This window comes from Marmota marmota, unplaced genomic scaffold (genome assembly GCF_001458135.2).
Source record: "Marmota marmota marmota unplaced genomic scaffold, marMar, whole genome shotgun sequence".
NCBI lineage: Eukaryota > Metazoa > Chordata > Mammalia > Rodentia > Sciuridae > Marmota > Marmota marmota.
In genome coordinates this window covers 4557181-4584890 of record NW_025999927.1, presented here as the reverse complement: position 1 = coordinate 4584890, position 27710 = coordinate 4557181, and the positions used below count along the sequence as shown (strand labels likewise).

General features: G+C 37.5%; 1 protein-coding gene across 4 annotated transcripts in view; it reads right to left on the bottom strand.

Annotated features, from left to right (window-relative positions):
• Mtr (5-methyltetrahydrofolate-homocysteine methyltransferase) overlaps positions 1-24949 on the bottom strand; it is an 89126-nt gene extending 64177 nt beyond the window's left edge. For 3 of the 4 annotated variants that reach the window (XR_007346519.1, XM_015504353.2, XM_048800405.1), the window contains exons 1-7: positions 24709-24949; positions 22128-22217; positions 20828-20897; positions 18997-19089; positions 17092-17198; positions 10324-10383; positions 9186-9280 (exon numbers count right to left, since the gene is read on the bottom strand). Coding sequence is in view for 2 of the 4 variants with exons in the window: in XM_015504353.2 (XP_015359839.1) it covers positions 9186-9280; positions 10324-10383; positions 17092-17198; positions 18997-19089; positions 20828-20897; positions 22128-22217; positions 24709-24867 (674 nt within the window). In the remaining 2 variants the exon portion in view is untranslated. Of the gene's footprint in view, positions 1-342; positions 362-9185; positions 9281-10323; positions 10384-17091; positions 17199-18996; positions 19090-20827; positions 20898-22127; positions 22218-24708 lie in introns of those variants that run through there. The other variant, XM_048800403.1, reaches the window with a different exon arrangement.
• Positions 24950-27710: the final 2761 nt, after the last annotated feature.

The window sequence follows — 27710 nt, the reverse complement described above, 5'->3', positions numbered from 1 at the left end:
ACCTCCAACAATCCACCCGCGGATCACCCGCCTTTAGCCTGCAGACTGCCCGTTGCCTACTGCAGCCTGGAAATGCACTGTCAGAGTAGCAACAAGTTTGCTTTGGCATGGCCACCACCATCTTGAGATGCCAGTCAGGGCCTGCAGGTTTGCAACTGCCACCACCACCATCTCAGGGCATGGCCGCCTCAGTCTGTAGACACCAGCCAGGGCCTGGGGATATACTGTGGGGTATCTGCAAGTCTGGTTGCACCTGACCCTCAAACAACATAGTGAGACCCTGTTTCAAAACTGAAAGAAGAAAAAAGGGGGCACTTGGGACATTGCTCAGTGGTTAAGTACCCTAGGTTCTTAATGGGTATGCTAGTGGCCACCATCTGGCTGCCTCTTTGCAGGGTCACTCCTTTGTGTGAGCACATCCCTGGTGGTCTCTCTGCAAGATGAAACGTCATTAAGATCTTGAGACTGCAGCAAGGCAGAGCCTGGGGAAGCCGAAGCCCAGCTCCATCAGATTGCAGCTGAGTTTGTGTGGGCCAGTCTGGGTCTAGCAAGCCTGTGGAACACCACAGACTAGGGAAAGTTCCCCGGGGAAACTCAGAGTGAAGAAACTGGAGAAAACGGGGCTGTCTCCAGCTTAGTGAGTCCTGAAGTGCACAGGGATGGAAGGGGCCTGCTACAATGGGTGGGAAGACTGGAAGAGGGTGTGAAGGCATCTTGCCATCAGCTCACCCCACCCAACCTGCCACCCAACCACTCCAGCACCCACTGGACTAGAGTTACCATCAAACTTCTGACAACCCCACTTATCAGCAGAGAAGGGAAGCTGAGAAAATCTGTGAAAGCCAATGGAAGCTATCATTCAATTTCCCACTGAGACTTTCCTTTTTTTTTGGGTCTTTTGCCCTCTCTCTCACATTTCTACCATTTTTGAATTCTAATATTTTTGGTGCATCAATTTACTGAGGAATGGGATGTCTGAATAGTACATTACAATTTTGTTGTATATACTTAAATTTTTACCTTCTTTTTTTTAAATCTGTATATATTTTTTCTCTCACCTGTCTGTCTCCCTGGATTCTCTCTCTCACTTCTCTCTTACTAACAGCCAATCTCTATGAATTCCTCCCTCACTTTTTCTATGAAATTTTCCCTCTATCTTCTCTCCTTCTCCCTCATAAACATCACATCTTGTGTTCCCTCACTGTCCATCATTAGAAATGGTAAAGCCTTTTAGCAAACTGTTTATATTGTAGACAATAACTAAACACATCATTTCTTTTTATTGCAACAAAAATGTAGACGCCTTAATAAGAGCTAATTTGGTTTAAAGATATATATTGTTTGCATTTGGTGCTATTAATATTGGCTCCCCTTTAAAGGTGGGGTACTGGAAGACTCAGGGACACTATAGACTACAGGGTACAAACTGTACTGCCTCAGATCCATCTGCTAAATGGGAAGACACACAAACAACATGAAAAAACAAGGGAACAAAGCGCCTCAAACAAACCAACATGTTCCGACAACAGAATCCATAAACAAAACAGTAGAAGAAATGTCAGAGAAGAAGTTTAGAGGATACATAGTTAGGCTGATCTTCAAAATAAAGAATGGAATCAGAGACAAAATACAGGAAATGAAAGATCACTTCAATAAACAGGCAGAGATTATAAAAAGGAATCAAGCAGAAATCCTCCAAATGAAGGAAACAAAAAACTAAATTAAAATTCAATGGAAAGTATCACCAACAGACCAGACCACTTAGAAGACAGAACCTCAACCCATGAAGACAAAATACATGCTCTTGAAAATAAAGTCAACCACACAGAGAAGATGGTAAGAAACCATGAACAGAACTTCCAAGAAATATGGGATAACATGAAAAAATGAAATTTAAGATTTATTGTAATAGATGAAGGCATGAAGATACAAACCAAAGGAATGCACAATCTTTTTAAGACACAATATCAGAAAATTTCCAAATCTAAAGAATGAAATTTGCAACAAACCCACACCATGGCACATTACATACAGAATAAGGATAGAATTGTAAAGGCTGCAAGAGAAAAAAATCAAATTACAAGTAGGGGGAAACCAATTCAAATTTCAGCTGATTTCTCAACCCAGACCCTCAATACCAGGGATAACATATATCAAGCTCTAAAAGAAATGGATGCCAACTAGGAATTTTATATCTAGCAAAATTAAGCTTCAGATTTGTATGAAATAAAAACCTTCCATGATAAACAAAAGTTAAAACAATACACAACTAGAAAACCTGCACTACAGAACATTCTCAGCAAAATATTCCATGAGGAAGAAATGAAAACCAGCAAAAGGAAGAGCTACATTAAAAGAAAGGTTGATAAAGGAGAAACTAAGTCAAGCTAAAAAACAAAAATAAACCAAAATGAACAGGAATACAAATCATATCTCAATAATAACCCTGAATGTTAATGGCCTAAACTCAAAAATCAAAAGACATAGACTAGCAGATTGGATTAAAAAACAAGACCCCAATGCTGTCTTCAAGAAATTCACCTCCTAGGAAAAGAAATCCACAGACTGAAAGTGAAAGGATAGGAAAAAAACTTATCACTCACATGGACTACATAAACAAGCAGGGGTTTCCATCCTCATATCAGAGTGGAATTCAAAACAAAGTTAGTCAGAACGGATAAAGGACATTTCATACTACTTAAGAAAATCATACATCAACAAGATGTAACAGCTATAAATATTTATGCCTCAAACAATGGAACATCTATGTACAGCAAACAAACCCTTCTCAATTTCAAGAATCAAATAGACCACAACACAATAATACTGGGTGACTTTAACACACCTCTCCACTGGATAGATCTTCCAAACAAAAACTAAACAAAGAAAGTATACAGCTAAATAGTACAATGCTTTAGACTTAATGGACATATATGTAGGGCATGACTTGCTGCCGGCTTCCTGGTCTTGGGGCAGCACATGTGGCTGGGATGGCTCCTGACGATCAGCCAGGAGGCGGTGCTGTGGGTGGTGATGAAAAAGGCGGACCACCTCCAGGATAGGTCCAGGACTCTTCTGCCCTCATAGACAGCTCGTGCCTTCCCTTACTGACTATGGGATGGGTGTACACGTGAACTCACTCCACCCCTCTGACCTTTATCCTGATTGGCTCCTGTGCAGTACATAAGTTGTGTGTACTTCCTCAATAAACGAGATCCTGCTTTGACTCCTCTCCCTGGCGCATCTGATTGTCCTCCAGCGAGGGAGGGCTGGGTGCCGGCTGCCAGTTGAGCTTTACCTCTCTTGGCTCATCTTGGTTGAGGCATGGTTTCCCTGGTGGTCGGGGGGCGGGGGGGGGCTAAAAACCACAACACATATATAGAGTCTTTCATCCACCATTGAGTGAATACACCTTCTCAGCAGTGCACAGATGCTTCTCTAAAAGAGACCATATGTTGTGCCACAAAGCAACTCTCAGAAAATACAGAAAAATAGAGATACTACCCCGCATTCTATCAGATGATAATGGAATAAAATTAGAAATCAATGATAAAATAAAAAAGTAGAAGCTACTCCAACACCTGGAGACTAAATGATGTGCTACTGAATGATGCATGGATAACAGAAGACACCAGGGAGAAGATAAAAAAGTTCTTAGAGATAAATGAGAACACCAATACAACATTATCAAAATCTCTGTGACGCTATGAAGGCAGTGCTAAAAGGAAAGTTCATTGCATTGAGCTCATTCTTTAAAAGAATAAAAAGTCTACAAATAAATGACCTAATGTTACATCTCAAAGCCCTAGAGAAAAAAGAATAAAACAACACCAAAAGAAGAAGACAGGAAATAATAGAGCTGAAATCAATGAAACTGAAACAAAAGAAACTGAAAAAATTGACAAAACAAAAAATTCTTTGAAAAAAAACAAATAAAATTGATAAACCCTTAGCCATGCTAACAAAGAGGAGAGAGAAAAACTCAAATTGCTAAAATTCATGATGAAAAAGGAAATATCACAATGGGCACTATTGAAATACAGAAGATAATTAGAAACTATTTTGAAAATTTATACTCCAGTAAAACAGAAAACTTAAAAACACTGATAAATTTCTGGAGACAAATGATCTACCCAAACTCAATCAGGAAGACATACACAATTCAAACATATCAATTTCAAACAATTAAATAAAAGATGCCATCAAAAGCTTACCAAAGAAAAGCCCAGTACCAAACAGATTCTTAGCTGAGTTCTACAAGACCATCAAAGAAGAACTAATACCAATACTCTTCAAATTAGTGAGGGAAACCTTCTAAACTCATTCTATGAGGCTAGTATCACCCTGATAACAAAACCAGACAAAGACACATCAAGGAAAGAAAACTTCAGACCAATGTCCATGATAAACATAGAAGCAAAAATTCTCAATAAAATTCTGGAAAATCACATACAAAAATATATTAAAAAGATAGTGCAGGCTGGGGTTGCAACTCAGTAGAAAAGCACTTGCCTAGCATGTGTGAGGCAAAGGGTTCGATTCTCAGCATCATGTATAAATAAATAAAATAAAGGCCCATTGACAACTAATAAAATATTTTTTAAAAATGTGCACCATAATCAAGTGGGGTTCATCCCAGAGATGCAAGGTTGGTTTAACATACAGGAATCAATAAACATAATACATCACATCAAAAGACTTAAAGACAAGAATCATATGATTATCTCAATAGATGCAGAGAAAGAATTTGACAAAATACAGCACCTCTTCATGTGCAAACACTAGAAAAACTAGGGATAGTAGGAACACACCTCAACATTGTAAAAGCTATCTATGCTAAACCCAAGGCCAACACCATTCTAAATGGAGAAAACTGAAAGCATTCCCTGTAAAAACTGGAAAAAGACAGGGATGCCCTCTTTCACCACTTCCATTCAACACAGTCCTGGAAACTCTAGCCAAAGCAATCAGGCAGACAAAAGAAATTAAAGGGATACAAATAGGAAAAGAAGAACTCAAACTATCACTATTTGCTAACAATAGGATTCTATATTTAGAAGATTCCAAAAATTTCACCAGAAAACTCTAGGACTAATAAATGAACTCAGGAAAGTAGCAGGAATAAAAATCAATACCCATAAAATCAAATGCATTTCTATACATAAGTGATAATCCACCACAAAAGAAATTTAAAAAACTATCCCATTCACAATAGCCTCAAAAAAATAAAATACTTGGGAGTCAATCTAAGAAGAGAGGTGAAAGACCTCTACAGTGAACTACAGAACACTAAAGAAAGAAATTGAAGAAGATCTTAGAAGATAAAAGATCTCCCATGGGGCTGGGGTTGTGGCTCAGCAGTAGAGTGCTCACCTAGCAGGTGTAAGGCACTGAGTTTGATCCTCAACACCACATAAAAATAAATAAAGGTATTGTGTCCAATTACAACTAAAAACAAAAACAAAAAAATCTCCCATGCTCTTGAATAGGCAGAATTAATATTGTCAAAATGGCCATACTACCAAAACTGATATACAGATTTAATGCAATTCCTATTAAAATCCCAATGATATTCTTCATAGAACTAGAAAAAGCAATCATGAAATTCATTTGGAAAAATAAGAGGCCCAGAATAGACAAAGCAATCCTCAGTAAGAACAGTGAAGCAGGAGGCATCACAATACCAGACCTTAAACTATACTACAGAGCCACAGTAACAAAAACAGCATGGTATTGGCAACAAAATAGACATGTAGACCAATGGTACAAAATAGAATGCCCAGAGACAAACCCTGTGAATACAATTATCTCATACTAGACAAAGGCACCAAAAGCATACATTAGAGAAAAGATAGTCTATACAACAAATGGTGCTGGGAAAACGGAAATCCACATGTAGCAAATGAAATTAATCCTCTATCTCTCACCCTGCACAAAAATCAACTCAAAGTGAATAAAAAACACTAGAACAGAGACCTTATGCCTAACAGAAGAAAAAGTAGGACAAAGTCTTCATCATGTTGGCTTCACACCTTACTTCCTTAACAGGACTCTTACAGTGCAAAAAGTAAAATTAAGAATCAATAAATGGGACTGATTCCAACTAAAAAGTTTCTTCTCAGCAAAGGAAACAATCAATAATGTGAAAACAGAGCCTAAAGAATGAGAAAAAAATCTTTACCACACGCACCTCAGATAGAGCACTAATCTCCTGGAAATATAAGGGACACAGAACTCAAAAAATTTAACACCAAAAAACACCCCAAATAACCCGATCAATAAATGGGCAAAAGAACTAACTGAACAGACGCTTCACAGAAGAAGAAATATGATAGGTCAACAAATACATGGAAGAATGTTCATCATCTCTAGCAATTAGAGAAATGCAAATCAAAACTACTCTAAGATCTCATCTCACTCCAGTTGGAATGGCAATTATCAAGAATACAAGCAATAATAACTGATGGCAAGGATGTGAGGAAAAAGGTACACTCATACATTGCTGGTGAGACTGCAAATTGGTGCAAACATTGTAGAAAGCAGTGTGGAGATTCCTCAGAAAACTTGGAATGGAACCACCCTTTGACCTAGCTGTCCCACTCCTCAGTTTATACCCAAAGACTTAAAAATCAGCATACTACAATGACACAGCCACATCAATGTTTATAGCAGCCTAATTCACAATAGCTAAACTATGGAAACAACCTAGATGCCCTTCAACATATGAATGGATAAAGAAAATGTGATACATATTGGAATATTACTCAGCCTTAAAGAATAAAATTATGGCATTTGCAGGTACATGATGGAACTAGAGAACATCATGCTAAGTGAAACAAGCCAATCCCCAAAAAAACCAAAGGCCAAATGTTTTGTCTGATAAGAGGATACTTATCCATAGTGGGGAAGAATGAAGGAACTTTAAATTGTGTGGAGGAGAGGGGTGGGGCCTTTTCCCATCCTACAGGGATAGGAAAAACATACAATGAGACAGACATTATTATCCTATAAACATGTATGATTACACTACTGGAGTAACTCTGCACCATGTACAGCCAGAGGAATGAGAAGTTGCGCTCCATTTGGGTACAATGTGTCAAAATGCATTCTACTGTCATATATAACTAATTAGAACAAATCAAAAAAAAAAAAAAAAAATAGAAGGGAGATCAGTAGAATAGGAGGGGATAAGGGGTGGGAGGGGAGAGAAAAGGGAGATCCTGGGGAGTGAAACTGATCCAATTATATTGTTTTGTTGTGTGTATGTATGAACCTAACAAATCCCACTGTTATGTATAATTATAATCCACCAAAAAAAAAGGGGGGAAATGAATATTCCCAGAAAAAAAATGAAAACAAAAACAAAAACATTCATAGCATGTAAACACCAAGAATGAACTCTAATATAGACTATGGCCTTCAGTTAATATCTTGATATTGGTTCATATCTTAACATACCATACTGTACCAAGGCAAGATATTAATAACAGAACACTGGGGGTTTTCAAGAGCCAGGGAGGGAGTGTATGAGGGCTTTCTGTACTTTTCTGCTCAAATTTTCAATTGCTAGGTCCAGCCAGGCATGAAGGTACACACCTATAATCTCAGTGACTCAGAAGGTTGAAGCAAAAGGATCACAAGTCGGAAGCCAGCATGAGCAACTTAGTGAGACCATGTCTCAAAAAATTAAAAAAACAAAAAGGACTGGGGGTTAAGCTTAATGGTAGAGCATCCCTTAGTTCAATCCCAGTCCAAAAAAAAAAAAATGCTAAGTTCCATGCATGACTAACAACCCTTGAACAGACCTATTTAGTCTAGGTGTTTTACCAGTCCCATTTGGCAATTTAACATTTTCTTTCATCTTACAATTCTATCACCTGGATTCAACACCATGTAAAAAGCAAAATGTGTGTGTGTGTGTGTGTGTGTGTGTGTGTGTGTACACATATATATTTAAGCACTGTTATCATTAAAATGTATGTTTGACTTTTTCCCAAACTTAATTCCAAACCTAACTTTTTTTTTTTTTTTTTGGTACCAGGAATTGAACCCAAGGCCTTATGCATGCTAGACAAATGCTCTACAACTGAACTAAATCCCTAGCCCTTTTTATATTTTATTTTGAGATAGGATCTTGCTAAATTTCCCAGGCTGGGCTTGAACTTGTGATCTTCTTGTCCTGGCCTTCCAAGAAGCTGGGATTACAGGCGGATGCCACTGCATCCAGCACAAATTTGTCTATTCAACAGTTAGTTCTTCATCTGTTGAATGATGGGAATAATTCCATCAATTCAGAAACTCAAGTTTTCAGAGTTATGTTGAAATTCAAATGAAACATCATATATAGAATCATTTTGTAAACTATACATCTACAAAACTGACATGAACTCATTCTGATGTATCTATCTTGCCCCTCTGTGCTTAGCAAACTCTAATTCACATTTTCCAACATAGCTCAAATAACACCTTCTCTACAGAGCCATCTCTCTATGTATAGCAAGATTTTCTTCACATTTTTGTACAGTGCTTTGTATTTTATCTTTCAACTTACAAAATTTACTTCTCCAAGTGCGGATTATTTCACAAATGCCAATATTCAAGGCACAAAGAAGGATTTCAATAAGTGCTGTATTGGTAATACAGGGTTCTGTCTGCTTGTTCTTTGTTAATAGGTAGTTTGTGATAACCATGAGTCAGTGAGTAATAGTTCCTTACATATGGACTTTTTCACATTGAAGGCTGCCTTCTAAATACCCCTTCAGTCTATAAGATTGATAAAAGATAAAAATCTGAGCTTCCCACCTTACTCCAAGTTAGGATTCTTCTGACTGCCCCATAAATACGGAGGAGATATTACCCTTAAATTTGCAAAGCATTGCCCCAAAAATGTAACTGACTGATAAAAGTGTACCTAGCCAAGCACAGTCTTAACTACAAGGGGGCACCTACAGATGAAAAGGCATTTGGCTGCCTAGAGGTAGGACAGCTTTCCCAGTCCCTCAAGTGACCCATTTTGGCAGTTCTGAAGCCCTTGAGAAAAAGTCTGAAAGTATCTAAGGAGAGTCAACACATCACAGAAGTAGTACAAGGGAATTATGGGGAAGTAATTCCCACCCAGGTCATATGTGTAACTATTAGAAAAGATCTGCCAAAGAAGAAAGGAGTCAAGGAAGCGAGTCACTCACCAGAGTGGGTCTACATGAGTCACACTGATGACAAATGCCTCTCCGGTCTGTCCAGAAAGAGTCCGCCCACTTTTATCAACAATTGTCCCTGAAATCTGAATTAACAAAGGAAACAAAGTCAACAATATAGATTCAGGTAAAGAATATAATCCCCAAAATAAAATAAAATGAATAGACCAGTATTCCTTATTCTTTTACAAGGAAGAGAAATGTGAAACTCAAATTCAGCACTTTCCAAAAGGATCAGAACGGATATATGCCAAGTGACCAGGGGAGGAGGCAGAAAGCCACAGAAACAGAAAAGGGAAAGTCAATGAGGCAAAAATCAATGCCCCAACAGCAGAAGTCGTCACATATCCACCTGGGTGTGGTGGCACATGCTGTTAATTCCAGTTGCTTGGGAGGTTGAGGCAGGATTAAAAGTTCAAGACCAGTCTGGGCAAGTCTGTGAGACCCTGTCTAAAAAATTTTTTAAAAAGGGTGGGGAGTGGGGTTGGGGATTTAGCTCAGCAGCAGAGTGCTTGCCTAGCATGCACAACGCCCTGAGTTCAGTCCTAGACCTGAAAAAAAAAAAAGCAGGGCTGGGAATACAGTTCAGTGGCAAAGTATTTGCTTAGCACTTGTGGGGCTCTCAGTTTAATCCCCAATATTAGGAAAAAAAGAAAAAAAATATATCACACATCCATGTCAGTCCCATTGGAGGAATTTCCCCAGAGATACCAGGTTATCCCAGCCTTCTGTGCTGTTAAATACTTGATTTATCTAACACCCCTGTTTTGATTCTGTCATATGCTCACCGAGCAGGACTCTCAGAGGCCTGCCTTGAGTTAATGCCTTGGAGTCTAATATCGTCAATGCTGGGTACTTGGCATTCAGCATGCAAGCCCATCCTTCCTTTGCCCTAATGAGACTGGGTCTTTAAGTCTTTGGCTTTAAGGGGGCTTCTTGTGAGCCGCCCACCTGCAATGAGTTGGTAGTGTAGGAAGGAGGTGAACAGAGGAAGTTAAACTAAATGGTTTCCAAAAGATAATGTCAATCATTCTATTTTGGGGAGGGGAGGGCGGCTAGGAGTTATATTCAAAATGACAATTATTAATAAAAGACAAGAATATGTCATGAAAAATATTTTAGAACTTACAAAGATAGGCCGGGGAGCATAATTCTCTTCAAAAAGTTTCTGGAGTGCAAACAAGGCTGCCTGTCAGGGGGAAAAGAAAAAACATCTTTACTGCCAGGAGAATAATGTATCCAAGATCAGTATGACTGCCTGATAAGATGACACCCTATCCCAAGGCCTCTTCAGATGTGACACATTCAGAACTCTCTGGGAAAACGAAAAGTGCCTTCCTTATAATGCCCAACGACAGGGACCCTTTCTGACCAGTGTGCTTCAGTGAAAAAACCATGGTTTTTTGTGGTGAGCTTGGACTGGATTGTAAAGCTATGAAGCCAGTGTTACCCTGTGCTCGCCAGTCAATATTTTAAGTTGCCAACAATGGATCTGTCCTTTCTTTCTATAATTCCTGAATTAAAGATGCACACATTTTCACAATTAATTTCTGAAATTAGAATGTAACCTGTAGTTAATGTACACCTTCCCCATGATGGTGTTTTTTTTTTTTCATAGAAAGTTATTAAATCAACAATATTTAAGTTTCCTCTTTACAATTAGAAAAATCAATTTAAAAAATCTTATGGAAAACAAGCATGAGAAAAGTTCTGTAAAAAAGGTAGAGTTAATGAAAACAAACTAAGCCCACTCAGACATATTCTGATGCTATGATAAACAGCGTGGTACTGTCACATCAGCAGACAGATTTCTGAAAAAGACTAAACCCAAACTAACTTGAGAATTTTGGGTAAGAGTGACATTCCACATCATTCCTATTACTAGGAAACAATAAGATGTTTAATAAATAGTGTTACGAAAAACAAGTAACTTTAGTTTAAAAAAAAAGTAGATCTTAACCCTATTTCTTATTCCAAAATAAATTCCAGAGGCATCATAAGAAAAACCTCTATAATCAAAAGTATGCCACAAATCAAAATGACACTGAGATTTCATCTCACACTAGTCATAATGGCAGTCATAGAGAATACAAACATTAATAAATGCTGGAGAGGATGCGAAGAAAAAGGAGCACTTTTATACTGTTGGTGGGACTGTAAATTAGTACAACACTATGAAAATCAGTACGGAGGCTCCTCAATAGACTAGGCATGGAAATACCATATGACCCAGCTATACCACTTCTTGATATTTATCCTGAAAATTTAAAGTCATCTTACTACAGTGATACAAGCATACCCATGCCTATAGCAACACAATTCACAATAAGCAAACTATGGAAGCTGCCAAGGTATCCATCAATGGATGAATGGATAAAGAAAATGTGGTATATATACACAATGGAGTTTTACTCAGCCATAAAGAAGAATAAAATCATGTCATTTGCAGGAAAATGGATGGAACTAGAGACCATCATGTTAAGCAAAATATGTCAAACTTAGAAGGTTAACAGTAGAATGTATTTTCTCACACAGAAGATACAGAAGAAAAAGGAAAAGAAAGGCAGGAATGAATTTCCTAAAAATCAAAGAAAGATCAGTAGAGGAAGGAATCAAAGGGTAGGAAGTGGGGCGGGGTAATGCTGGGGAGTGATATTAGCCAATTATTACCTTGTGTGAATGTACAAATAAGTAACAACAAAGCTCATCAATATGTACTATAATACATCAATAAAATAATGTGAGGGAGGGGCTAGGGTTGTGGCTCAGCAGTCGAGTGCTTGCCTAGCATGTGCAAGGCCCTGGATTCGATCCTCAGCACCACATAAAGATAAATAAATAAAGGTATTGTGTTCAACTACTTCTTTAAAAAAATAAATAATAATTTTTTTTAATGTGGGGGAAAAAGGTGATAAGTTGCCAGACACAGTGGCACACACCTGTAATCCCAGCAACTTTGGAGGCTGAGACAAGTTCAAGACCAGCCTTAGCAACTTAGTGAGACCCTGTCTCAAAAAATAAAAAAATAAAAAAAAATAGAAAGGGCTGGGGATGCAGCTCAGTGGTTGAGCATACCTGGGTTTAATCCCGGGTACCAAAAAAATAAAAATAAAAATAAAGCATATAAGTATCTCTACTTAATTAGATAGTGGAGCATTTCCTCTGTATCTATGATCATTTATAAATCAACACCCATAAATCAAATGCACTTCTGTATATCAGTGACAAATTCTCAAAAAGGGAAATGAAGAAAACTACTCTATTTATAATAGCCTCAAAAAATAAAATAAAATACTTGGGTATCAACTTAATGAAAGAGGTGAAAGATCTATATAATAAAAATTACAGAACCCTAAAGAAAGAAATCAAAGAAGACCTTAGAACATAAAAAGAGTTATCTTGCTCTTGAATAGGGAGAATTAATATTATCAAAATGACCATACTATCAAAAGCACTACACAGATTTAATGCAATTCCGATCAAAATCCCAATGACATTCCTCATAGAAATAGAAAAAGTGTGAAATCCATCTGGAAAAATAAAAGACCCAGAATAGCTAAAGCTATCCTTAATAGGAAGAGTGAAGCAGGTGGCATCACTATACCAGATCTCTAAACTATACTACAGAGCAATAGTAATAAAAAACAGCATGGTATTGGCACCAAAACAGACTGGTAGACCAATGGTATACAATAGAGGACTCAGAGACTAACCCACAAAATTATAATCATCTTATTTAAACAAAGGTGCCAAAAATATGCACTGGAGAAAAGACAGACTCTTCAACAAACGGTGCTGGGAAAACTCGAAATCCATATGCAACAAAATGAAATTAAACCCCTCTCTCCCCATGCACAAAACTCAACTCAAAATGGATCAAGGACATAGGAATAAAACCAGAGAACCTGCGTCTAACAGAAGAAAAAGTAGGCCCTAATCTCCATCATGTGGAATTAGGCCCCAACTTCCTTAATAAGACTCCTTTGGTGCAAGAATTAAAATCAAGAATCAATAAATGGGGGGGCTGGGGATGTGGCTCAAGTGGTAATGCGCTCGCCTGGCATGCGCGGGGCGCTGGGTTCAATCCTCAGCACCACATAAAAATAAAATAAAGATGTTGTGTCCACCGAAAACTGAAAAATAAACATTAAAAACTTTCTCTCCCTCCTCTCTCTCTTTAAAAAAAAAAATAATCAATAAATGGGATGGATTAAACTAAAAAATTTCTTCTCAGCAAAAGAAACAATCTGTGAGGTGAATAGAGAACCTACATCTTGAGAGCAAATCTTACCCCTTACACATCAGATAGAGCACTAATCTCTAGGGTATATAAAGAACTCAAAAAGCTAAGCACCAAAAAAACAAATAACCCAATCAATAAATGGGCTAAGTACCTGAACAGAAACTTCTCAGAAGATGATATACAATCCATCAACAAATATGTGAAAAATGTTCATCACTGCCAGCAATTACAGAAATGCAAATCAAAACCACTCTAAGAGCTCATCTCACTCCAGTCAGAATGGCAGCTATTAAGAATACAAACAACAATAAGTGTTGGTGAGGATGTGGGGAAAAAGGTACACTCATATACTGCTGGTGGAACTGCAAACTGGTGCAGCCAATATGGAAAGCAGTATGGAGATTCCTTGGAAAATTGGGAATGGAACCACCATTTGACCCAGCTATCCCTTTCCTCGGTCTACACCCAAAGGACTTAAACAGCATACTACAGGGACATAGCCACATCAATGTTTATAGCAGTACAATTCACAATAGCTAAACTGTGGAACCAACCTAGATGCTCTTCAATAGATGAATGAATAAAAAAAAAATGTGGCATATATACACAATGGAATATTACTCAGCAATAAAAGAGGATAAAATCATGGCATTTGCAGATAAAGGGATGGAGTTAGAGAAGATAATGCTAAAAAGTTAGCCAAAAAACAAATGCCGAATGTTTTATCTAATATAAGGAGGCTGATTCATAGTGGGATAGGAAGGGGGAGCATGGGAGGATTAGATGAATTTTAGATAGGGTAGAGAGGTGGGAGGAGAAGGGAGGGGGCATGGGAATGTGGTGGAATGTGATGGACATTATTATCCAAAGTACATGTATGAAGACACAATTTGTTGTGAATATACTTGTATACAACCAGAGATATGAAAAATTGTGCTCTATATGTGTAATACGAATTGTAATGCATTCTGCTGTCATATATAAATTTTAAAAATTAATTTTAAAAAAAAGAAAACTGATTGGAATTCTCAAGCTAAAATTATGGTTCTACTATGGGCTGGTTCACTGCTGAGACAAAACAGTACTGATGATGTAAGCCCATGGGCCATTATTAGGATTATAGCTTCTATAAACATCATGGTGTCTGGATGAGGTTGGTTACAATAACAATGCTACATGACTGACAGATGACTAACCAATTAATGATTTCAGGTCCATTTGTCATAAGCAGATGTAGCTTATTATAATTATTCCTTATTGATAATATTAGGAATGGGTACACTATAAATTCTGTAATAAGACAGAGGAAACATAATTCAAATTATTCCATAACCACCTAATTTTAGTAGTATAGCTATAAGAACTATGTATCTTGACAATTAGGACTTGATAAAATTGTAAAGTACTAGGGGAGGAGGACTATTTTTCCTTCTTTTTTTTTTTTTTTCCCACACCAGGGATTGAATCCAGACCCCTTAACCTGGAGCAACATCCCCAATCCTTTGTTTTATGTTTTTTGGGCTTTTTAAAAAAGAGCCTTGCTAAGTTGCTGAGGCTGGCTTTGTACTTGAAATCCCACTGTCTCAGCCTCCCAAACCACTGAGATTACAGGCATGTGCCACCACACCAAGCCCATTTTTTCCTTCATAATCTTTGAATAAGAAATGTTCCTATTAAGTACAGCCTCCTCACCCAAAAAGGAAAAAATATCTGTAAACTACAGAAAATTAAAATTCTCCTACATTATTAAAATCAACAACTTCACAATAATTTCACCATCACTACTACTTTTTTTTTTGGTGCTGGGGATTGAACTCAGGGATACTCGACCACTGAGCCACAACCCCAGCCGTCATTATGAAAATATTTGCATATATAATTGATATGTGTGCATATATGCATATGTGATGTTTGCATGCTCATGATTATGAACTCAAAAGGTATATAAATACATGGTATTAAAGAAGCTATAATAAAACTAGCACTATTGTAAGTGCTCGCTAATGGGAATATAAATGANGGCGGGGGGGCGGGGGGGACAAGATCTCACTGAGTTACTTAGTGTCTCGAAGTTGGTGAGGCTGGCTTTGAACTCTCAATTCTCCTGTCTCAGCCTCCCAAGCTGCTGGGATTACAGGCATGCACCACCAAGCACAGCAATGATTTTTTTGTTTTGTTTGTAGTGTTGGTGATTGAACCCAGGGCCTTGTGCATGTGAAGCAAGCACTCTACCAACTGAGGTATGCCCCCAGCTCACCATCACTACTACTAATAAAATCAAAAATCAAGCCACAAACTAGAAGATGGTATTTGCTACTCATGATTGACAAGGCCTGATTGCCTCAGTAAAAAACCCAATAAAAAAGACTAAAAATCCAATAAAAAAAAAAGAGTACAGGACATAAATCATAGAAAAGGAAATATTAATGACTCTTAAAGTAAAGAAAAATGCTCAGCTTCAATTATAGTAAGAAAAATACAAATTAAACTACAGTGAGAAAATATTTTTCATGTGTCAAGCTGGAAAAGTTCAAAACATTTAAAAATACATGGTATTAAAGAAGCTATAATAAAACTAGCACTATTGTAAGTGCTCGCTAATGGGAATATAAATGAGTACAATCTCAGAAGAGGAAAATTTGACACTTAAGTAAAAATATATATATAATGTTTTTTTTTGTATTGGGGATTAAACCCAGGGGCACTTTATCCCAGCCCTTTTTATTTTTTATTTTGAGACAGGTCTCATTAAGTTGCTTAGGGCCTCACTAAGTTGCTGAAGTGGGCCTCAAACTTGTGATCTTCCTGCCTCAGCCTCACAAGTTGCTGGGATAACAGGCATGCACCACTACGCCCAGTTTTTGCTTATGCTTTTGACTTAACAGTTTCACTTGTAGAAATTTATCCTACAGATGCACTGTGCAAACACATACATATAAGGACATTTACTTTTCACTCTATACAATTATGTGTTATACATATGTAAAAAACAAAACATAAATGCACACACACATACATGCATGCTTGTATCTGTATAGAAATTCTGTCAAGACCCCCAAACTGGTAATAGCAGGTATTTCCAGGAGGAAACCTAGATACCCAGGACTAGAAGGGAGGATATCTACTTTTCATCCCATGTATTTATATACCTTTTGAGTTCATAATCATGAGCATGCAAACATCACATATGCATATATGCACACATATCAATTATATATGCAAATATTTTCATAATGACGGCTGGGGTTGTGGCTCAGTGGTAGAGTGCTCAAATAGCACATGTGAGGCCCTTGGCACCACATAAAAAATAAATAAATAAATAAATAAATAAATTAAAGGTATTGCATCTAACTACAACTAAAAAAATGAAATATTTTTTAAAAATTTCATAATGAGAAAAACATTTTAAATGCTAAAAAAACCTGTTCTTTTGAAATTGTAATGGTCATTATCTTCTTACTATATTAAGAAATACATCATGGGGCTAGGGCTGTGGCTCAGTGGTAGCGCGCTCGCCTAACATGCATGAGGCACTGGGTTCGATCCTCAGCACCACATAAATGTAAAATAAAGATATTGTGTCCACCTAAAAAAAAAAAAGAGATTCATCATACCCTCTACCCCCACCTTTTCCCTTTTTCTACCTTAACTCACCTTGGCATTAGCAGTATCAAAAATAGTTTCAATGAGTAAGATATCAACCCCACCATCCAGAAGTCCTCTGGCCTGCTCTTGGTATGCTTCAACAAGCTCATCAAATGCTGCAAAAAAGTAAGTCACACCCATCACATCAGTCACCAACATCCTCTGAATTGCACTCAGGTAAAGTGACTTCAGGGCTAGCACACTGAACCACTGCTGGCTTATAATGCATCCGTTGAAAACAACAAACTTTTTTTCCTTCAGTACTGGGTATTGAACCCAGGGATGCTTGACCACTGACCTACATCCCATACATTTTTTTTTTTTTTTGAGACAGGATCTCAATAAGTTGCCAAGGATAGCCTCAAACTTGTGATCCTCCTGCCTCAGCCTCTGGAGTTGATGGAATCATAGATGACTGCCATATGGCTGGCTAAAACACAATGTCTATAAGAAACCAAATAAAAAAATAACACAGTGATAAAAAAAAAAGAAAATTTAAAAAGAAATATGGCAGTGACAGAAAGAAAACAAGCAAACTGAACACACCTGTTTCTGAATACTTGCCACATGACTTCCCTTCCCATGGATAAGCTAGGAGTGAGTAGGAAGGTGTGTCAATTTCCTGAACCATGTACTTTCTTCTCAACTCTTTAAAATACATTTTTTCTCAAAGACTTTTTTTTTTTGGTCTCAGGGATTGAACCCAGGGCACTTAACCACTGAACCACATCCCCAGCCCTTCTCATTTTTTATTTTGAGACAGGGCCTCACTAAGTTGCTGAGGCTACCTTCCAACTTTAGATCCTCCTCCCTCAGCCTCCAGAACCACCAGGATTACAGACATGTGCCACCATGTCCAACCCTAAAAATCATTCTAATTAATCAATTAAGAGAGATCTTTGGAGGGTAAGAAACATAATCTGGATACAACACAAGTTGACTTGAAGTCTCACACTCTGTGGTAAAAGGCTACACTCCTGTAATTTTCACTCAATCCTTTAGATCAACTCTTTCAGAGAGGCAACCTCTCTGATGGGCAATTTTGATATCAAACAAAATTTTACTCCCAGGTAAAATATTTACTAGAAATGTACTGTGCTGTCTATATTCACCTGAAAAGTAGTTATCTCTCTCCCCATTTTATCTCCCAACCAAAACAGAAAAAAATACTTAGGTGTTCTATGAGAGAAGCCTAAGTAGCAAAGATATGCTTGCTGTGTTTATGTATACCAGTACAGGAAGAGGAGAGGTTAGCTCCCCACTGTCATGTCTAGACCAGAGAGACCATCAATCACATACACATAATGAAGTAACACAACATGCAAAGTGCTGTAACAAAAACCAACAAACTAATTGTGTGAAATTGTCATCTATACAAAATGCATTACCATATATGGTATTATTAGTATTCAGCCTGAAAGTTTAATTCTTTTTGTTTTTTGTAGTCTTGATGCTTAGACACTGACTTAGATTCCTGAGTTTCGGGTCAAATCAGAATAAAGTACATTTACATATACTAGTTTTTAATTTTTTAATACTAGTACATTTAGATAGTTTGTATTACTTTAAATTAAATGGCAATATACTGCGTCTTTTATAATATACCAAGAGCTGGTATTCAGATGTTCTCTACTTTTCACTTTGAAACTTTCTTAAAATTGGTTTTGTTTCAACAGATGATAAAGAACAACTAACAAATCACCATATACATCTGAGAGCAAGCTCAAATAATAAGAGCAGTTCACTTTTTATTTAGATATCCACCATATTTCAAAACACTATACTGTAAACCCTTTTCATAGATAAAAATCACAATATCCCTGAAGTAAATCCTGTTACTGTCCCCACTTTACATATTACTAAAGCACAAGGGTACTTTTTCAAGGTCCCTGATTATGTGTCATAAATACTCACTGATGTTCCTAAAATCTGGTCTTTCCACAGATGGAGACACAGAGAGTGTCTTATTAGTTGGACCCAGAGCTCCTGCCACAAACCTCTTGATTCCTTTGGGAAAAGAAAAACAAGAATAAATTCTCTTAACTCAAATCTTTTTGTTGTAAACTAACAGACTATAAGACTCCTCGTAGAACACAGGGCTTTGCCCACAACTCAAAATCTAAAAAGCTCTCAAAGCCCAAATTTTTTTTCTTAATTGAATTGACAACAAACCTGCTTTCTACTGAAGTAATAAACAGCTGTTTATAGTCTTTTTGCCTTTTAGTGCGCTTGTTCACAGATTCTGCTAATACATGTTTGGTTATGGGGGATGCCCAGACTCCCTGGGAAAATCATGAACTATAGGGGATATTTAAATATTCTCACCAAGCCAATCAAAACAACTAAATCCTCACATATGCAACCTCAAAGTCTTTCTATAAGTAATCCTTTTCTACCACCTCACTATGTTTGGACAAATTGTCTCCCCATTCTTAAGAAACCTTGAAGAGGGGCTGAAGTTGCAACTCAGTGGTAGAACACTTGCCTAGCATGTTTGAAGCACTGGGTTTGATTCTCAGCACTGCAAATAAGTAAATAAAGATCCATCAACAACTAAAAATATCAATTAAAAAATATAATAAAAAAGAAATCTTGAAGATCCTGATGTTAACCTGAAATGTTTAAGTCAAAATTAACAATTATAAAATTGAAATTCAAGTATGAAGCAGATTTAATACTGCTTTAACAATTCTTTAATAACCCTGCCTCTGGGCCACATGGAGATGTTGTTCATATCTGCATATCACACCACTCACTGCCTCTGGTGACTGTAGCCACTCAATGACGTGGGCTGTGCTGTAGGACTAAACTGGAGAAGACTACAACTAGTTAATAACCCAGCTTATGAGCAGGCTACAGGCCCAAATACTTTTTATCTTCTGCAAAGATGAGCAATAATACAGTGTGAGAAAAATGTCCTTATCTCTCCCTGCTTCAGCTGGTTCAGTATCCTCTGACCTGTTCACACATTACTGTGGATTTAAACATTATCTCTTAGCAACAGAGTTCCTATTAAGTTGATTGGTTTTCATTAGTATGCTTACCTAACTTCCTAACAATTCTGCATTACATATTTCCTATTGGCAATAATTTCACATTTTCAAATCCTAAAGGGCTCCATTTATTTCCTCTATTCCATCTCTCTCTTAAAATTCTCCCACCAGCCATTGTTCTGAGGGCAACCTGTAGGAGGTTAGTTATTTCAGAACACTTTTCAAGTCTCAGTAAGACTGAATCTAAGGACTCTTCTGTGTGCTGCAGTGCCTTCAAGGTCATTAGCAGGATAAAGTGGAAAATGCTACAAAGACTTCCCTTTGCTTAAATATTAAATAAGCCAGCCCTGGGGGCAGGGTGGCTTTAGAGTGATGATATCAAATGTCCTAATGATAACAAAAATAATCAAATCAGCCAGCTATACCTTTAAGAACCTGATGAGGGGCTTCCATTATAGCTCTTTCACAGGAAAGTAATGGGCCTAGCTACAAAGTCAGGCTATAAACAATGTCAGGGTTTAAAAAAAAAAAAAAACCGAGTCCAAGGCCCCCAGAAATAGCATGGCAGCAGAGATGGTGAATACTTCATTATGAAACTGCAGAGAAGCAACCTACAAACAAATTAAAATACAGTATCTACAATTGCTCATAGGCCAAAGGTCATGTAAGGAAAACTGCAGTAAGAACAACACATTATAGCCAAGAACACTGAAGCAATCGTTGTGCAAGAAAGAAAGAAGAGCATCCTTTACCTGTCTGTAGAGTTATCTCTTCAGCAGCTTTTCTGGCCACACCTGCAGAGCACTTGTTCATCCGGTAGGCCTAACACATCAACCACTAACGTTAGTTTGTCCTGCTTTTCCTCCATGCAATAAATAAAGCATCTATATAGCCATCTAATACCTAGTTGTATTCAGAAAATAAACGCAAAGTGAATTAACATGAGATCAAAGTGAAAACTTAGCCAAGAAGGCTATCAGTTATCCTAGCCTCAAAAGGTAGTAGGGAATGACAAGTCCTTGGGAACTTCTTCTAAAAGGATCTTCTCCCAAACCATAAGCCAGTGGTAAAAAAAAAAAAAAAACCACTGGACACCTGGCATGCCACAGAATAACTGGTATAGTTATATATTCTGCAAATTACAAAAAACAATAATGGGGAAAACACAGACTTGGACCTAGGTTCTAGGTCTAGCACTGTCACTGCCTGGCCAGACAATCCCACAGCAACTTTCCCTGGTCCTGATTTCCTTCACTGTAAAATGGCTGAATGAGTAGTTCTAAACTTTCTGCAGATTATTAGCCTCTTAAGAATTTGATAAAGGGGTCTGGGGTTGTGGCTCAATGGTAGAATGCTTGCCTAGCATGTATGAGGCACTGGGTTCAATTCTTAGCACTGCATATAAATACATTTAAAAAAAGAATAAAGGTCCATTGACAACTAAAAACTATTTTAAAAAAAATAGAATTTGATAAAGGAGCATGAACCATCTTATGGGAAAATAAGCACATACACACACAGTGTGACCTGCAAGTTAAGGAAGTATGGGTCTCTTCAAGAGCCCTTCCACATGCCAGGTCCTGGATTGTGAACTTCATGATCTCTTCCAACTCTTAAGATCCATGTGCCTTAGATCCTCACATCAGATAATTAAGAAACCATAACATCCTAAGTGTGGTTGGCAAAGTACGGCTCATAGGCAATCTAGGCCCTACTTTTATAAATAAAGTTTTTCTGGAATGCAGTCCGTAACTATTTATTTACATATTATCTATAGGTGCACACAATGATTATGACTTTACCAAAAGCAACTGCAAAACAAGCATCATTTTTATTTGATTATTACTTGTCCATAAAAGAAATGATTTGGAAAATGAATGGGTTGCTTTGCTCATAAGCAGAAGAGTTTCAAACTATTTTCCATGTATCACCACAAACAACAAACGAGCCATTAGCTTCACCCTGCAGCTTCAAATGGTTTTCTTACTAACAACTACCAACATAGCAAAAGCTCATAAGCTTCTCAAGTTGGAGGAAAAGTGAAGTTCTTACCAAGTGTTCAAGGCCATAGTCAGCCTGGGCAATACTAGTGCTGCTAAAAGTATTTGTTTCGATGATATCTGCTCCAGCCAGCAAGTATTCCTGCAACAACACAATCATATCAATCTCAGTTCAGACTCCCTGTCCCCCAAAAATAAACACATCCTTTCATCTCCATCACTGCACTGCCAACCACCTTTTGACTACTTACCAAGGGTAAGACAGTGCGTCAAAAACTAGAGTCACAGGAGGGTATAAGGATTTCACAAAAAGGCATGTGTTTCAAGAAATAAGAACAGAACTTCCATTCAGATGAAGTTAACACACTAAGGTTATATAAATTCTGTCAAGTTCCTTCAACTCTCAGTCCCAGTCTCCTCATCTGAAAGTACTATAACCCTCTTCTTCAGTCAGTGAAGCTATATAATACAAGGTAACACTTCACATGTCTGGCACATCTTGGGCACTCAACAAACATCAATTCTGACCTCTTACCTTCTCCTTGCTTCAGCACCCCCTGATCCCCACTGAAAACTGTACCATCAGTGAGATCTCAAATTCAGACCCTTTTTTTAGTCCACATCTCCTATTCCCTCTGGCCCAGACCTACACCCTTACTGGAACCTTAAGGACTCTAATACCATACAGTTTGTTCTCTCTGTTTGAAACCCATCTTCCTGATTTCACTCCTTGGATACGAATTCAATCTCAATCTAATGCCCTGGAATCTCTCAATCCCCCTGATTTTCCAACAATGAGTAAATTCAATCCTTCCTGAGCTGATGAACAATGTTTGCAAAAAAGCTAGGCAATGAAAAACAACATAAACACAAATGTAACAACAATAAGTCACAAACATCCTAAATACTATCAACAAGAAGACAGCTAAATAAATTATATAATCATTTTATTACCAGCCATGTGACAGCTAAAAAAATAAAGCTTTTTAAAAATCTCCATATCCTATATATGAAGATCTTTCAAAGTATTGTTTAGCAGAAAAAACAAAATAAAGCTAAGCATGGTGGCTCACACATTTAATTCTAGCAACTTGGGAAGCTAAGGCAAAAAGATCACAGATTTGAGGTCAGCCTAAGCAAATTAGGGAGAATCTGTCTCAAAAAAAAAAAAAAAAGGGCTGGGGATGTAGTTCAGTAGTAGACAGAATTCCCTTGGGTTCAATCCCCACTATCAAAAAAAAAAGAAAACCAAAACAGAATAATATGTAAAGATGATACTACTAAAACATATGTGTACTAACAGTTCCTACACATACACAAATAAATGTTTAAACATATAACACAAGGATCTGAAAAGACAGAGAGCAACTAAGAGTGGTCATCTCTGGGGGAAAAAAAATAGCAATGTGGAGTAGTTGATGGGAATTTATTCTTATCATTAGATTTTGTTTTATAAGAATAAATTTTAAAATTTAATTTTTTAACAAAGAATAAGAAAAATGAAAAACAACCTTAATGCCTATGAATAACAGATTAATTAAGCAAAGAACAGGTTATTATGAAATTATAAAGCCATGTTTTAGAACATTTAATGCTAATGTATATAAGTAAAAGCTACAAATTATAAAATAGTATGAAGCAATAAAATTTAACTTAATTTTTAAAAATCCAAGTGCAGAAAACTATACAAAATGTTATTGGGGTTTTTTGTTTTGTTTGGTATCAGGGTTCAAACCACAGGGTACTATACCACCAAGCTACTACCCCAGCCCGTTTGAGACATGGTCTTACTAAATTACTAAGGGCTTCAAGTTGCTAAAGCTGGCCTTGACCTTGCAATCCTCCTGCCTCAGCCTCCCAAGTCACTGGGACTACAAGCCTGCACTATCATTCCTCACTAGAAAACTAGATGAAAAATCAACTAGAATATGTGAACGGTAGTTATGTCTTGAGATTTTGTAATGGGTGAGGGCCTGCTTCCTGGTTCACAGAGGACAGCTTCTCACTGTGCCCTCACATGGAAGAGGTGAACGAGCTCCCTCTATTAAAAGGGCGCCTCTTACCACCATCACATTGGGCATTAGGTTTTAACAGGTGACTCTTAGGTGTACACCAATATTTACAACATAGCTGCCCTTATAAGACACAGACTTTGCTTTCACTTTCTGCTCTCCACCATGTGAGGACACAATGAGAAGATCTGTGAATAGGAAGAGGGCCCATAGCAGGCACCAAATCTGCTGGCACTTCAATCCCAAAAACTGTAAAAAAAAAAAAAAGAATACCGTTGTTTAAGCCATCCAGTCTAACTTATCACAGCCGCCCAAATCAACTAAGATACCATCTTTTGAGATTTCTTCTTAAGAGCTGTGTCAGTGACTTAAACAAGGTAGTGAACCCTTAATTTGTCCAGAATTTTAGGGTTCTTTACTGGGTTTGCCTCAAAAGCATAAAACCAACTACTTCTTATCTGCTTATCGCAAATACTAAACACTAAACACACTTTTATTTTATATCCCACACCAGCTTTCTTAATAAATCATCTTTCTTCTGTATTCTCCAGAGCACACAGGAGTGTTCTGACTCGGTACATGAAACAGTTTGAGTGAACGTTAAGAAGCTGGAAAAATTACCTTATGGATTTGGTAAATGATATCAGGTTGAGTTATACTTAAAATGTCATTGTTGCCTTTCAGTGGTTTGGCATGGTCTTTAAATTCTTGACCTTGGAACTTTTCTTCACTTAGCTTGTACCGCTGGATCATGGTCCCCATTCCGCCATCAAGCACCATAATCCTCTTCCTCAGAATGGCTTCAATCTCATCCCGAAGTGTTTTCTTCACACCTCCATACAGAAAGTAAAATCTGACTTTAAAGAATGAAAGATAACCCAGGCACGGTGGCACATGCCTATAATCCCAGCAGCTCAGGAGGCTGAGGCAGGAGGATCGTCATTTCAAAGCCAGCCTCAACAACAGCGAGGCAATAAGCAACTCAATGAGACCATGTCTCTAAATAAAATACCAAAAAGAAAAGGGCTGGGGATGTGATGCTCAGTGGTTGAGTGCCCCTGAGTTCAATCCCCAGTACCCACCCTACCACCCCCAAAAAAGAATGAAAGATAAACCGGGTGTGGTGGTGAATGCCTGTAATCCCAGGAGGCTGAGGCAGGAGAATCCCAAGTTCAAGCCCAGGAATTTAGCAAGATCCTGTCTCAAAATTAAAAAAAAAAAAAATAACCTTTTTAATTTTTTGTGTTGGTGGTGGTAGATGAACACAATATCTTTATTTTATTTATTGTTATGTGGTGCTGAGGATTGAACCCAGTGCCTCACACATGCTAGGCAAGTGCTCTACCACTGAGCTACAATCCCAGCCCCTCAAAATAAAAAACTTTAGGGTTAGGGGTGGTGTGGTAAAGCCCCACTGGATTCAATGCCCAGTCCCACAAAAATAAATAATAAGTAAAAATAAAGAGTAAAAGGAAAGAAAGATGTGGAGGAAGAATTCAGGGTAGTTTATAATTCACAATAGGGAGGAGTATGTGAAGCTCATAAAAGATGCACTCATAACTCTACAGCATTAGGTGAAGCACCAAACGAAGAAGAAAGTAGGCTGGTTCTATTTCAGTTGTGAAACAGTCTCCACTTAAAACTCACAGGGTCTCATTTCAGGGTGAATTCAGCTACACTGTTTTAAAAAAGGAATTTCAGCTGGATATATTATAGATTAAAGTGTTATTGCCATTTAATTGTCTGTCCTGAGTATTGGCTTCTTTCTGCCAGATTGATGTTCATTTCCAAACCTGAAAATATGTCATTCCTGTCTCAACAGCAACAGGCTTCTACATTAATCACATACTTATTTTTCCTTTAGGGATGTAAGATTTCCCACTGAGAGAAAATCAGCCCTCCTCCTAAGAGTTGTTGGTCTAAGTGTCCACTGTTCTTATTCTTCAGTATTCCAAGCTCAGCTTTTCCAGTGGAAGGTTATCTTTCACTGGTGTCTAATTAGCATTCTAACTCACCAGTTTCTAACCTTCTTTTAAATTCTTAAGTCCCCTGAACAACTTTCCCTTGGCAGAGTGACCATTCATTGGAAGCTGCTCTTCTATGAAGAACTACCACCAACAGAAAGTAATAATTTATCTGCAATTAGGTCTAGAACACTCTGTACATTTCAGGACTAACCAGGTCCTAAACAGAACAGATTCTTCCAAATTCCTTTCACAGTAAATATAGGAATATAGTATTGTTCTCCCACTGAACTGGTTCTAACACTGTCTCAGAAATATTTTTATGCTTAATGTATGTATGTGATATAGATTACTACTGCAGAGCAGAGAGTCCTAAGAAGTGTCCTTGGGGGCTGGGTTGTAGCATAGTAGTAGAACGCTTGCCTTGAATACATGAGGCACTGGGTTCGATCCTGGCACCATATAAAAATAAATAAATAAAGATATTGTGTCCATCTACAAGCAAAAAGAAAGAAAGAAATGTCTTTGGCTAGTAAGCCCAAGAGATCACACAGTATTTTATGATATAGCCAATGCATTTTATTAGGTTTCTTTTTTCTGTCATTAACATTTTATTTTTATTCTGAGTTACAGCAAGTGTTCCAAAAAAACAAACAAACATGGAATTAACTGGTTACAGGACCAATCAGATGTTGAGGTGGGTAAGTCAGACAGCACCACCTTTAAGAACTATCCTAAAGAATGACAAGATGAAATCATTAACTAATAAACCCCTAATAATGTTAGTAATAAATTGCAGTATCAGGAATACATCTCTGGAGATACAATGACCTCACATAGGCCTAATTTTCTTAGGACTTCCCTTTCCACTGTGATAAACAGGAAGGAAAAAACATTCTTATTTTCTGCACCATAAGTAAGTGATCCCAACTCTTTCTTGCCTTTATTCTATTAAAGATCATCTTACTTCTGCCCTTCGAATCCCTCCCAAGATACTTTTATTTTTGGATTCCTATTTTCCTTGGTTTGCACTTACTTGCTACAAAGGCATCTCTTTGCTTGTGCAGTATTCCATTTTTTAAATACTTTATTTCCCCATTTGATTTTAATAATCCAGAAAGGATTAAGCTGATACCAACACACTGAATCATTCATTCATTCTTTCATTAATCATTCATCAACTGAATTCCAAATAACATGTACAGTACCAAGCAAGGATGAAACTAAGAATTCTTTAAAAGGCTGTGGTTGAAATCTTCACACAGTAAGTATCTGCTAGTCTATCAGACTCCTCCCCCAGGGGATACAACCATGGTCTGAAGTCACAGACAGTTAGCCTTAAGGCCCAACCTTGAGATTCAGGAATTCCCAGTTCTTCAATTAAACAGCTTCATTAAGATTCAACATTATGGGCTGTATTTGTAGCTCAGTGGTACAGCACTTGCCCAGCATGTGTGAGGCACTAGGTTCAATTATCAGCACCACATAAGAATAAATAAATAAAGGTACTGTGTCCATGTACGACTATGTGTGTGTGTGTGTGTGTGTGTGTGTGTGTGTGTACATTATTAAAGAAAAATAAAGCAGAAGAAAAAAAGAAAAGATTGGATACAAGTAAGTGGCTAAGGGTTTTAGGAAGTTAAAACTCAACTGGAATCC